At 43.7% G+C, this 13,964-nt stretch overlaps 1 protein-coding gene across 15 annotated transcripts in view; it reads left to right on the top strand.

Annotated features, from left to right (window-relative positions):
- The window catches only part of GREB1L (GREB1 like retinoic acid receptor coactivator), a 224,323-nt gene that overhangs the window by 191,270 nt on the left and 19,089 nt on the right, over nt 1-13,964 (top strand). For 12 of the 15 annotated variants that reach the window (XM_043539773.1, XM_043539770.1, XM_043539771.1 and 9 more), the window contains 8 exons: nt 1,245-1,804; nt 2,305-2,407; nt 4,991-5,146; nt 5,349-5,488; nt 7,144-7,305; nt 7,618-7,825; nt 10,221-10,386; nt 11,562-11,789. In XM_043539773.1, the coding sequence (XP_043395708.1) occupies nt 1,245-1,804; nt 2,305-2,407; nt 4,991-5,146; nt 5,349-5,488; nt 7,144-7,305; nt 7,618-7,825; nt 10,221-10,386; nt 11,562-11,789 (1,723 nt within the window). The remainder of the gene's footprint in view (nt 1-1,244; nt 1,805-2,304; nt 2,408-4,990; nt 5,147-5,348; nt 5,489-7,143; nt 7,306-7,617; nt 7,826-10,220; nt 10,387-11,561; nt 11,790-13,964) is intronic. The other 3 variants (XM_043539764.1, XM_043539778.1, XM_043539775.1) reach the window with 1 other exon arrangement.

Below are 13,964 nucleotides of genomic sequence, written 5' to 3'. Positions count from 1 at the left end.
AGATCTTAAACATCCAAATAAATAAATAAAATTACCAGTGTAAAATATTAGGAATATCAGTGTTCAATAACTGTGAGGATGTAGCTGTGTGCTACAAAGGATGGACATTTGCTTGTTTAGAGCATCTGAACATTTAGAGTTGGCCCTGAATATAGGCACAAGGTACAGGGATCCTTCCCTCTTACAGTTTGGATGATGGATATGTGATGCTGTGTATAAATCCTGCACTGACAGGCAAGGGGCTAGGCAGGCTCTGTGCTAAGGTAACCCCACCCCTCTGGCCCTGCCAAATCATGCATGGTAGGGAACAAGGCTTTAAAAGGAGGAAGGTGCAGTCAGCAAGAGGGAAGCCCTGAGAAGGGAGTGGCTCCTGAAGCAGAAGAAGGAACTTCCATGCTAGAGATTCCTGAGCTCTGTGAGGAGTCCAGTGAACCCAGAGGTAAGCCCGGTTAGGGAGAAACTGACCTGGCTACCTGCTCGTAAAGACTCCAGTAAAGCTCTAATGGCCCTTTTTATTTTTTGTTGATCCCAGGAGGGACTTGTTCTGAGTCTGAACTTTTGCTTTTACCCACCCTTAGCAAAGCAGGTAAGGGTGATGTCCACTCCAAGGACTAAGAGGCTCAGGCCTGAACTGGGCCAACCCTGTGGAGGTAACTGGGTGTGGCCAGAGGCCTCAACCCAGCTAGGGGAGGCACTCCAAAGGATCGTTTTACTGGGTGAAATTTAGAAACTTTTCCCAGGGCAAAATCTCAACCCTCCCTACCATGTGTCCTTCTACTGCCATCCCCTTCTCCCTCCCTCTCCCTATCAGTTTTCCTGCTTTTAGTCTGTTGAGTGGGGCCTGTGCCAACTATTGTCTTCCCCACATATGCTAACTTTAAGGCTGACTTTCCTTTTCTAGTCCCAAAATGTGAACACGGCCCATAGGAGAGAATGTATTCTGGTGTTAAGAAGGCAGTGCTACTGATACCTTTGACTTGGTAGAAGGGTTTTTTCCCTTGGTTATGGTGAAGATATATAGGTCCAGATCCTTCAGCTGAGGCATAACCCTGTAATTCTATTGACTTCAGTAGAGTTACATGAACTTCAACCAGTAGAGGATTTCTAGGCACCATAGTGTTTGCTGAACAGAAATATTTGCAATCTTAAAGTTGCATCAGACAGCATTCACACCTTAGTTGTATTTGCTAAGCAGTGTAATGGGTTTTTTGTTTGTTTGTTTATTTCCTGCTTTATTCCACCAGGTTCAATAGCTGAAAATGGCGTGAGCTCCTCCAGTGCTGCAGACAAATCTCAGAAGCAATCAGCGTCCCTTAACTTTCAGAATGTGGCAGTTAGTTCAGTCGATGAAGGTACTTATCCAAGATTCACTGCTGGAGAGACCTTAAAACAAGAATGCGACTCTCTGGGTAACCAGATGGCAAGCAGCACCACTTCTAAATTATCATCTTCGTCTGTAGCCCGGACATTCCGGTGGCCCAGCCAGTCTGTCAAGGAGTGCAAGACCCTGCATGCAGCACTGCCACGCATTGTCATCTTGTCTAAAGCTGCTTATTGTCTCCTTGGCTCACAGAAAAGTGGGCACTTGCCTTCCTCGTCTTCTCTTCTGCCTCATGCTGATGTGTCTTGGCTGAGCTCTTTGAGACCTTTGCTTCCCAAAGACATGAACGGTGAGGAGCAGTCTCTCTACTACAGGCAATGGACCACAGCCAGGCAACACCATGTAGATTACAACAATCAGAGCGAAAGTGCAGGCTCTAGGAGTTTTCACCCGCGACGGCTGCTTCTGACAGGACCCCCACAGGTAAGAGAGCTGTCCCCATCTTGGCTAGTCATGTTAGTGTAGAGTTTTAGGGAAGGTGAAGAGAGCCAAAGTTAGCTAAAAACCGAGGACATTGTTTTAGTCTTTAAAAGTCAAGACACAAGCAGCAGTGGTTCTCAAGACTGCTTTCTGGGGCATGCATTTGGAATTATCCTCTAAAAGATGCTTTCATATCTGCTCACAAGCCATGGCTGGCATAAAGCTACGTTAAAAGGATCAAATAGAGAAATGGATAACTGCTATCCCATTGAAGTTAGCGGGATTGCGCCAGTGTAAATGAGAGGAGAATTTGTCCCACTGTTGATGGTGTATTAATGCTATAGGTTGGCATGTATTCCTGTTTGGCAGTGTCTTATCAGAATTGACCCAGGACTGGAATAGCAAAACAGGAGGAAAAAACCCAAACACATCTGTCTAAAATGTAACCCAGCTTTAATACTAGATTTTCTGAGAGTTGGTTTTGTTTTGTTTTTTTGCTTCAGGTGGGAAAAACTGGCTCTTACTTGCAGTTCCTTAGGATTCTCTTTCGCATGCTGATCAGATTACTGGAGGTAGATGTGTATGATGAAGAAGAGATTAATGCCAGTAAGTACTAAGTAGTAGTTCTCAGTACCTCATGTGCATAAATTCTCTTTAATAAAATAGAATGGAGCTGCTATAAGGTGGGTGCATAACTGGTTGGAAAACCATTCCCAGAGAGTAGTTATCAGTGGTTCACAGTCAAGCTAGAAGGGCATATCAAGTGGGGTCTCTCAGGGATCAGTCAACGGTGTAACACTGTTGCAAAAAACCCAAACATCATTCTGGGATGTGTTAGCACAGTGGTCTCCAACCTTTTTACGCACTAGATAACTTTTTGAATTTAAGTGCAACCCAGGTCCTACCCCACCCCTTCCCCGAGGCCCTGCCCCGCTTACTCCATCCCCCCTCCCTCTGTTACTCGGCTCTCTCCATCCTCGTTCAGTTCTCCGTTCCCGGCCACTGGGAACTGCAGGGGCAGTGCTTGCAGGCAGTAGCAGGGTGTGGAGATCCCTGCCGCCCCATCCAGGGGCCTCAGGTGTGCTGGCTGCTTCCGGGAGCGGTGTGGGGCCGGGGCAGGCAGGGAGCCTGCCTTAAACCCGCTGTGCTGCTGGACTTTTAGCGGCCGGAGATCGCGATCTACCGGTTAATGACCACTGTGTTAGCAGGAGTGTTGTAAACAAGACAAAGGAAGTATTTCTTCTGCTCTACTTCATGCTGATTAAGCTTCAAATGGAGTATTGTGTCCAGTTCTGGGCATCACATTTTAGGAAAGATATGGATCAACTGGAAAAAGTTCAGAGAAGAGCAACAAAAATGATTAAAGGTCTAGAAAACATGGCCTATGAGGAAAGATTGAAAAAATTGTTTGTTTAGTTTGGAGAAGAGAAGACTGAGAGGGGACATAACAGTTTTCGTGTACATAAAAGGTTGTTAAAAGGAGGAGGGAGAAAAATTGTTCTTCTTAACCTCTGAGGATAGGACAAGAAGCAATGGGCTTAAATTGCAGCAAGGGCGGTTTAGACTGGACATTAGGAAAAACTTCCTAACTGTCAGGATAGTTAAGCACTGGAATAAATTGCCTAGGGAAGTTGTGGAATCTCCGTCATTGGAGATTTTAAAGAGTAGGTTCGAGTAGACAAACACCTGTCACGGATGGTCTAGATAATACTTAGTTCTGCCTTGATTGTAGGGGACTGGACCTCTAGAGGTCCCTTCCAGTTTCACAGTTCTACAATTCTGTGAAAAGAAAATTAGAGAGACACGGTGGGTGAGGTAATATCTTTTATTGGACCAGCTTCTGTTGGTGAGAGAGACAAGTTTTCAGGCTTACACAGAGCTCTTCTTTAGGTCAACAGAAGATGGTTCAATAAAAGGTACTACCTCACCTACCTTATCTCTCTAATATCCTGGGACCAACATGGCTACGACAACACTGCATAAAATAAAACTACAGTTTCTTGGGAGCATAAAGGCATTTTGTACATTAAAACTGGCATTACCGTGTTACTGGTGTGTCATTTTAACTTGTATGTTAATATGTAGCTAGATTTCCGGCAGGTCTCTAAACATACTCTTCTCTTTTATTATGCTAGATATAATTTTAAATGGATCAACTGAACACGTCTTTATGTAGAAAAGCTACATCTGGACAACATTGCAAGGGCAAAATAGATCAAAGTCATGAAGAGGCTGGATTTGTCTATTATGTCCATACCTACTGTTTTTTAAAGTATTTTTCTTTCTTTCCTTCATTCTCTGTCTTTGTTTCCTTTTAAGCAATCAAGCTCAATTAAATAATGCAGCTTTTTCCTCTGCAACTTTGCTATTGTTGATGGATTTTGTTATAAATTAGATACCAAATTCCTAGGAGAGGTTGCGTAACGTCATGAGTTTACAAGTTTTGTGTTGGGGGAAAAAATGGTAATGAGAAACTCTGTTGACTATCAGGTGACACAAATCCATTAATAATTTTCACATTGTAGGAACTAGACTGCGGAAGTATGAACCTATTTAAAGAAACAAGTTCTATTTAGGATATTAATTTATGTAGTGAATAACAAACAAAGTTGCGGTTATGGGACATCCCCTTGGGTGTCTCCTGACGTGTAAGCCTTAACGCCAATGTACCAGCACTCAAAAAGTGTAGTTCTCTACTAACCACTCAACAGAGTAAGGTTTGATTCTGCTCAGAAACTGGTATAATTGAGTTTAAAAAAAATTGTAGTTCCCAATAGTTTGGAGATTTTGGGGCATGGTTGTCCCCTGATTACATGAGAAGGAAAGGTAGAAGCTGATGACTAAATCAAAGAGAGGCTGGAGAATTAACTATATCTCCTGGACAGAGACCACTCTTAATTTTGTCATCCTTATTCAAAACCTAGATGCCGTAGGAATAGGTACTTCAGAAATTCTGGTGGGTGAAAGGAATGGAAGCCTTGACATTGAGATTCACACCTGCTTAGTTTCCAAGCAATTTTCATTTTTTTGAAATGGCTTAGTCTGAGTTAATATTTTAGTTTTTGTTTGTATGTTTGACATAGAAACTTCTTCCATTTTTGAATCCCTGTTCAATTGCACAAACATACAGACATCAAAGAAACATATTTCACATGCTCTCTTCCATTGCTTACCCAAAATGTATTCCAGATTCTACAGAAAGTAGTGAGATCACCCAGTCTAGCAATGACCACTGGCCTGACATAGAGATCTTCAGTAAAATAACTTTTGACCTGAGTGTGCATGATACCAAGTATGGTTCTATGAGTCCAGTGTACACAGAACAATTGTCAAGAGTAAAACAAGGTCAGTAAAGTTCTTTCCATTTTCCTGCTTAGAACAAGAGATTTTACATTGGCTTGACTGGGCATAATGCTCAGGAAAGGTCTAACCTACAAAACACTATAGATGTGCTCAGTTTTTCTCTAAAGTGGTTACAGAATTACATTTTATCTGCATGTTTGTTGGCTGTCTTAAAATTCATGTCATTTATCTTCTTTGTACACAGAAGCAAGCAAAGAAACCAAAGTTGAGGAGCCCAGAAAGAGAGAGACAGTGTCCATGATGTTGACAAAATATTCAGCTTATAATACATTTCACCACTGTGAGCAGTGCCATCAGTACATGGATATTAATCCTGCAGCACAGGTTAGCGTCTCAGTGATGGGACTAGCTGCACCTTTAACCCCTCCATAGTCTTTCAGAGTGCACCCCCACAGGTATTAAGCCTTGGGCCTTAAGCTTTCCTGCGGTAGAATCATGTGATTCTCCTGCTTTCAGACCAGGCCCTAGGTTACAGTCCCCTGTGGATCAACTGAAGTTATTCAGCAGATGTATCTGAGCTTGGCACTTACAGTTCTTCCCTTTGGGAATCTGTGGTGAATAGAGTGACCAGGCAGCCTTTTCAAAACAAAATATTGTTTAATCATAACAGTAGGACTAAACCATATGAGAAGAGAAAAAACATTATTGATACAACAAAAGGTCTACGTTCCTGGCTAAGTCATGCCACCTGCTGTGTGCCTGCAGTCAAAGCAGCTGTATGCTCAGTCAGGTATTTGCTTATGCAAATAAAATTCATGCACCTAAATGCCAGTTTGTGCATGCCTGAATTGCACATATAGTTGTTGTGATAATTACACACACAAAACTAGGCACACAATAAAGAGAAGTCATTCAGCTGGCCTCACTTCGGCCCTGATTTGGCAAAGCACTTAAGTATGTGCTTAAACTGTATGCACATGATTAAGCATTGGTTAAGTCCCATGGACTTCAGAGAGACTTAAGCCCATACTTAAAGTTCAATAAATGTTCAAGTGCTTTGCTGAATGAAACGTGAGAGAAAGTGAAACACTTATGGAGAATTTAAAATGAAGAATGAAAAGAATATTAACTCATGCGGATGATCATTTTATTGTAACAGTTCTGACTAACAGTTTAAGGAATGAGTTAAAGCCATCAATTGCTAAACAGGGAGGCATAATTTAAAATGGAAGAAGCTCACCAAGCCTTTTCTGCAGAAAGTGCTTTTAGGTTTACTCCTTTGCTTTTCAGACAACTTGTAGCAGACTGATGTAGTTCATAATTTCTAGTTGATTACAAGGTAGGAAGGGTTCCCTTGACTGCACCCTAACTAGCTTGGAATATGTGGATATATTGTATATAAATTATAATGTGTTCTGTTGGGGTGTTTACAGTACTGACCTGTTGTGATTTTCTGAAGTTTCATCATATTGTGAAACTGGCAGTAATTTAAAGGTAATCTATTTTACATACCTGTGTAATGGGAATCCCAAAGATTTTCTGAAAGCTTGGCCTTTTACATATTTTGTGATAGAAACATGTTCTGTAGGCTATATGTTTATAAGAAGCATGTATAGGCCTGTGCCATTCACTCTCTCTCTCTCTCTCATATATGTATGTGTGTATATGTTTTTTAATGTCCTGGGCAGACTTTGATAGGGTAGGTTGTTTCCTGACTCATTTTCCAGTGCTCTGTGTACATTTGTGAGTAATTTCTAACGCTGCCTTCAGCAGGAGCACAATTGGGCCACAGGAAGGTGATTATATTATTAGACTGACAAGCTGCATACCTAATTAATTCTGCTGGATAAGGGGAAAATGTGACTATAACAAAGCCACCTTCAGTTACCATCGGAAAATATATTTTCCATTTGTTTCCAGCTGCTTCCATCATTTCAAAATGCAATTGAAATTGCTGTGCCACATGTTTGTGTTGGTGTGTGGCCTCTTTATCTGATTAGTGTGTTGACCATTTTCTCCTGTTATTCTCTTCAATGCAGATGACTGACTCCACCCTGCATGCGTTTACGTTCTCCTCCTCAATGTTAGGAGAAGAGGTTCAGCTTCATTTTATAATCCCCAAGTCCAAGGAGAACCACTTTGTCTTCAGCAAGCAGGGAAAGCACCTGGAAAGCATGCGTCTCCCTCTTGTGTCGGACAAGGTGGGTGTATGCCTCTTACATCCTCCTTCTGGCTGCCTACCATGAATCTAGTTGGCTTGACTGAAAAAAATCCCTATTTGTCTGATGTCTTCTCGTGACCTTTGTGTTGGACTCTCCTGAGACTGTGAGCTGCTTGGGGCAAGGACCATCCCATCTTGACTATCTAGAAAGCAACTAGCATGTCGTAGGTGCTACAATAAATAATAATAAAAATAAATGTTACTTGAGCTATTCTGTTTTTTCCGATGGAAAGAGTCAATCAGGACCGAACTGTCTTTCTAGAGTTTAACGATTTTCTGTTTGATCTTTCAGCAGAATTTGAATGCAGTAAAGAGTCCTATCTTCACTCCTTCAAGTGGCCGCCATGAGCATGGCCTCTTGAACCTTTACCATGCTATGGAGGGCATCAGTCACCTTCACCTCCTAGTGGTCAAGGAGTATGAAATGCCACTGTACCGTAAATACTGGCCCAACCACATCATGCTGGTCCTGCCAGGCATGTTCAACAATGCTGGAGTTGGTAAGAGGCACTAAAACGATGTGTTACGTTGAAAGCAGGATTTCTCTAACTCAGAGCTCAACACCTGCAGGGCCGGTGCAACAACTATGCGAACTAGGTGGTCGCCTAGGGCGCCAAGTGGTTGGGGGTGGCCAAAAGTGTGCTCTGGAGAGGCAGTGGAGTGGAGGTGAGCTGGGGCAGGGGGGCGCGGGGAGGGCCGCCTGGAGCAAGTAACGGGGGGCGGCAGCGCTGCGCAAGGGAACCGCTTCCCGCCCCAGCTCACCTCTGCTCCGCCTCCTCCCCTGAGCACGCCGCCCCGCTCTGCTTCTCTCCCTCCCAGGCTTGTGGCGCCAAACAGCTGATTGGCGCCGCAAGCCTGGGAGGCGGGAGAAATGGAGCGGCGGCGGCGTGCTTGGGGAGGAGTCAGAGCAGAGGTGAGCTGGGGTGGGGAGCTGCCGCACGGCTCCCCGGGCCGAGGAGAGGGAGTGAAGGAGGGGGCGGAGGGAGTTGCCGCACGGCTCCCCGGGCCGAGGGGAGGGAGGGAGGGGGCAGCGGGGAGTTGCCGCACGGCTCCCCGGGCCGAGGGAGAGGAGAGGGGAGGGGCGGCGGCAGGCAGCTGCTGCAGGGGGGGCGCCTCAGGGAGTGGGGAGCTGCCACAGGCTTGGGGCAGGGGGCGCGGGCGCAAGGTGGAAGTTTCGCCTAGGGCGCGAAACATCCTTGCACTGGCCCTGAACACCTGCCTCTCCTGGTCATGATCGCATAACACGTGACAACTACAGCAGTCACGTACATATGATTGTTTAGAAAGGGATATTAGTGCAGTATTTAATATCTTTTAACTTCCTTTAATGTGATAATTGTTTTATCCTTTTTGAACACAGTTAATCTAGCTATCTGCTTCTGCTCTTCATTTCTTCTCTCCTCAGTCACACTCTTCTCTGTTCTCCTCTCTCTGTTTGCTCCTGGCACTTGCTTCTGTGCTCCCTGGGCCCTTTCTCAACCTATGTCTTTATATTTTTTCCTGTGGCCTGTTTTTTGTCGTTGCCCCTGCACATTTCCCTGCTGTTCCGTCATATTCCCTCCATACTCCACAGAACCCTCTGTCCAGTTGCCTTCTTACATGGTCATTCTTAACCTGCCAGCAGCTCCTGTTCCACCAGTGATTCAGTTTCCTATTAACCAACAGCTTTTGAAATCACAGTTTGAGAACTGCTGATTTGTAGGCAAATTGCATTCATCTTTTCAGCACTGCAGCCTGAATGCCTAGTCCAGTCACTTTACAAGTGATGTCTCTATTTAACAAGATGAAACTGCAGCTGTAGGTTCAGGAGGGTCAATTATAGTTGAACTTTGGGTCCAGTCCTATTCGAGGTTAAACTCTTCCCACAAGGGATTGAGTTCCCTCAACTCACACAAAGTGAAGTCCATGGGGGTGTGTATAAGAGGCTGGGGGAGGCTACCCAAAAAGAGGCTGGCCATACAGGTGGGCAAATGCCCTGGATGCGATGTGGGTCACCTCCCTGTGGAGACTCGCTGGCCCCCTGCCTTTGGAGCACTGGAAGTGAAGCTCCCTAGAAGTAGGGGCGCACCGGTGCCCGGACTGTGGCTCCGCCCCTGTTCTGCCTCTTGCCCTGAGGCCCACCATGGAGAGGAGCGGGCAGGCCTCAGGGGAAGAGGCACAGAGGAGCAGGTGCCGGGGGCACAGAGCAGTGAGCACTGGGTGGGGGGAGCTTGGAGGAAGAAGCAGAGAGGAGCGAGCGGGGGGCAGGGGGCATTGGGGAGGGGGTGAAGCAGGGGGTGAGAAGAGGTAGCGCAAGGGTGGGGCATCGGGGAAGAGGTAGAGTGGGGGCAGGGCCACGGTCCGGTCTCCAGTGGCCCCCCAATTCTAGGGAGCTCCCGGTGCTCATGCGTAAGCCTTCCCAAACAGAAGACTCATGCGCCGCCTATGGTCAAGCCACTATCCTCTCTTGGTTCTAAGTACTCTTAAAATGCCCCATTTTTCTTGATGTCCACATGTGTAATAAAAATAGAAAAATCAACAACACTAAATCATCCTCTCTGGTTTTCCAGTGTGTTCTACCTTCCCTATATGTGTCTTTTACATAGTCCCTATCCCAAAGAGCGTATAATCTTTCTTTTTGTAGATTGTGCAGTGCCAAACGCATTATTCATACTAATAAATAATATTTGAAGATGCCACTTACCCCTCCTAGGTGGGCCTGGATTGGCAAATACATTTGAAAATGTACACATGCTAAGACGTGTTTCTGACCTTGTAACTTTCAAGGTGCTGTGCTGTATAATATTGGTGGCTTTCTTTTTTAATATTATATCTTTTTTTGCATGAAAACAGTAGCTGCAGTAAAGTTCTCATTAGTGTCCTACAGAAGTTGTTCTGTGCCATGTATTCTCCCAGGTGCTGCCAGATTCCTTATTAAAGAACTTTCCTACCACAATCTAGAACTAGAGAGAAACCGCTTGGAAGAACTAGGAGTCAAACGTCAGTGTGTCTGGCCGTTCATTGTTGTCATGGATGACTCTTGTGTCTTATGGAACATTCACAGTGTCCAAGAACAGTCCAGGTAAATTAACTTTTCACGAACAGTGGAACAGTCAGATGGGTCCCAGCCAAAGCCACAGCCCACCCCAAACTTTTGCAGTATTCCAATATGGATGCACACTTTGTAGCTTGCGCCCATCTCTAGCAATTGGTGATAACTAAAAAAAATGGCTGCTTAAAATAGTCAAAGCAGAATTTAAAAATTATACTCTGCTTTTCACTTAGGATATGTCTACACTGCCATCAGAGATGTGACTGCAGCACATGTAGACATGCCCGAATTAGTTGTGGTCTAGCTAGCTCAGATAATAGTAGTGAAGCCACAGCAGCACGGGCTGTACAAGCCCACCCAGGACTCCTGGGCATGTACTCAAGCAGCTAATCCAGGTGCCGCAGCTTCACTGCGATTGTTATTTGAGCTAAGCAGGTTAAAGTTAGCTCAGGAATGTCTACAGATGCTGCAGGCACACCTCTGATGCAGTGTAGACATACCCTTAGTAATGATTCAAAGCTGTTACTATTGTGTGAATGACATTTCAGATAGCTTCACAATTAACAGTTGCATGTCATTTTGCAGACATTTTATCTCCAATTATTTCATCTCAATTAGTGTTTTCTGTCCATTAGCTAGTGTTGTGATTGACTCGATCACTTTCTCTGCTCTCTTGTAAAACTGATCAGTTTTTGACATAGAGTTTACCTAAGCCTTTCTATCAGTTGACTTGCCAGTGGGAAAGAACATTTTGGTTGTTTGTTTTTATTGGCTTGACTATTCTGGGGGTTTTTTGTTTCTCAATTAAAATTCTTTATTTGGGAGTCTTAATTTTCTAGAAGGCATTATGCCATGCCACTCAATTCTTTTTACCTTCTCCCACACTGCACCTTATTTAGGAAATGCCTTTCCTGAATTGATTCATAAAGCTACTTCCTTCTGCCTCTCCATATATCTCACCAGTAATACCCACCACTCTTGGAAAGTCTGTATGCTTACGATGACTGGATTGAGGGGTAGAGGTGAGGGTGGCACTTACATTAGCTATTTATAATAATGTAAATGTTCCTTCCATGTGTGTGCATGAATATACAATTATGTATTTGTACAGCACCTAGCAAAAAAGGATCCTTATCTAAACATTACACAATAATATAGTAGCAGAGATCTAAAACACATATGTGATACATGATTACATTTCATAGCCAGTCCATGGAGCCAGGGAGTACCAGTAAGAATGTGTCTTTGAAGAGTGTTCTACAGCACATTGAAGCCACACCAAAAATTGTTCATTATGCAATACTGGGTATTCAGAAATGGAACAGCAAGTTGAATTCCAGGGGATCAAAACCTTCATTCTCCAGATGCCATGTGCATGACTTCATACTGCTCAACGTAGACCTGACCCAGAACGTGCAATATGATCTAAACAGGTATGCAAAAGTGATTTAACAAATACAGTAAAAAATCTCCCTGCCAGCTAATAGTCATGTTTCATAGCCATGGTAAAAACAGAGAGTGGTACTTTCATGGCTGTGAGGTCATGGCCACAAAATACTACTTTAAAAAAACACAGAATGATGTGCGCAGCATTGTAATAAGACTGCAGTATCCAAACAAACTAAAGTCAACTGTATGATTGGTTGAGTTACTTCTGATGTCACATTCGTGTTGCATCAAAATGAGCTGTTCAAAGTGAGAGTTAGCCCCCCTTCTCTCTATGACATAGGAACTGCATACAAAAAAGAAGCATGCATAGGGAACAAATGGATGTTTTGTATATGATTTTAACAAAAACCAATCATATGTGATTTCAAGAAATAAAACCACAAAAATCTAAAAATACAGATTATGAGTAACCGTTTTATGTTGCCATCACAAAACATCCATGCACGAACCTACTACTACATTGTGAAAGAGTGGTCACCCAGAAAGAGAGTCTGTATTAAAAGGCTAAAAGAAACATATCAAGCAGTTCTGATAACATCATGGTAACCTACGGCTGCAAAGCTACTGCACTGTCATGGGTGTGCATATTGGGTGTGGTATTGCAGGAGTTCTTTTATCTCCCAGTTCTCTGTTTATTATCAGCACCTATTCATTGACTGTGGGGTTAGGAATAAGGGAAGTGTTGGTCACTATGGCATTAGGAAACTTCACAGTCTTTCACTGGATCACATAATTCCATTGTATAATTTCATCATGGGACATTTCCTCTAGCTTTATACCATAGGGGTGATTTAACTTTCTAATTCCAAACTCTTCATGGAGTGCTGAGTGAAAAAATGTCCTGCAATGAAACATACCTAACAAATGACAGCACGACAGTTTGTGTATAACACGACAGGCCCCTGTATTTCATAGCTGTGTGCTGCTTGCTGTAACAGCAAGGGAACATACTGTATATTTTAAAAGCCAAATAAATCTTAGGCACAGGGTTACTTGGACAAAAATCAGGAAAGGGACTCTTCCTGTTAAGATTGGCAAAGAAATAACCAATCAGTTAGCAACCAAGATTTTCCAGTATTATGAAGCATGGCTAGTGTAGCTCTCGGATCACTGGGAAATCCTGATTGGCCAGTGAGGTTTGTTTTCATACAGGTTTGATGTTCCATTCTAGCACTTGTTAAAGAAAAACTGTACCCCAAAACTGGAACGATTTATAATGAATTAATTTATCCCTGGGGTGGAGGAGAGAAAGGAGTGTTCTCTGTTATGGTACAAGAGGAGCAGCTGACCAAGGCTGTGAACATTTGTGATCATTCTTCCTGTTCTCCATTGTGATGTGCCCTTGCATAGTGCTGGTGCAATTCAGTAGGATTTAGCATTGCCCGCAGGGAAAGAAAAACAGTCAGTGCATGGAATCTAGATGCAGGGCTTCCACCTCCCCACCAGGTGCTGTTTTTATACCACGTAAGGACTCATCTGAGTGGAGACTGGAAAAATGGAGTCAGGATAGTGAGCACCAGGGTTAAGATGGAAAGAAAGACTGACTGGGAGAAAGACAGACAGTGGGTGGGTGAGGAAAGAGAGAAAAGGCCAGATTGAAGCTACAGGAGTTTAAAAAAAAAACCACACACAGAGAAGACCTAAAATACAAGAGAGAACCAGGAAGAAATCAGAAGAGGAGAGGCAGAAAATCCATCCTGCTAGGGACAGCACCTTTTGTCAGTCACAGGAAGCTCTGCTTCCAGAAATGCATCGGCAAGTGGCAGGAATCCGTAGGGAAGCGCAGCTCACCTGACTGAAGGTAAGAGATTGGGAAAACACTGAAAGTATTTGAGACAAAATACATGAAGGGAGGACGGCTGTTGTATTTCTTATGGAGCTCAATTGCTTCCAGATTTTATCTGTCATTGTTTTACAGAGAAAACCTCTGCTCCCTCGCCTTTATTTCTCACTTTCCATCAGTGTTTGGAATTAAAAACCTATAGCAAATTCACTTGCTCCAGTATTTGCCATTTCTCTCCCTTTCTATCCTCTCACCTGAAGGCATCAATTCCATTCTACAGTTCTCCATAAGAGCTTTGTCACAAGGAGGATTTGAAGCAGAATCCACTCCCTTTGCTAAATAAGACTACATTTTATATTTCCTCCACTTTGAGCTA

The sequence above is a fragment of the Chelonia mydas genome, chromosome 2, assembly GCF_015237465.2.
Source record: "Chelonia mydas isolate rCheMyd1 chromosome 2, rCheMyd1.pri.v2, whole genome shotgun sequence".
NCBI classification, from domain to species: domain Eukaryota; kingdom Metazoa; phylum Chordata; order Testudines; family Cheloniidae; genus Chelonia; species Chelonia mydas.
This window is presented reverse-complemented; position numbering and strand designations above follow the sequence as displayed.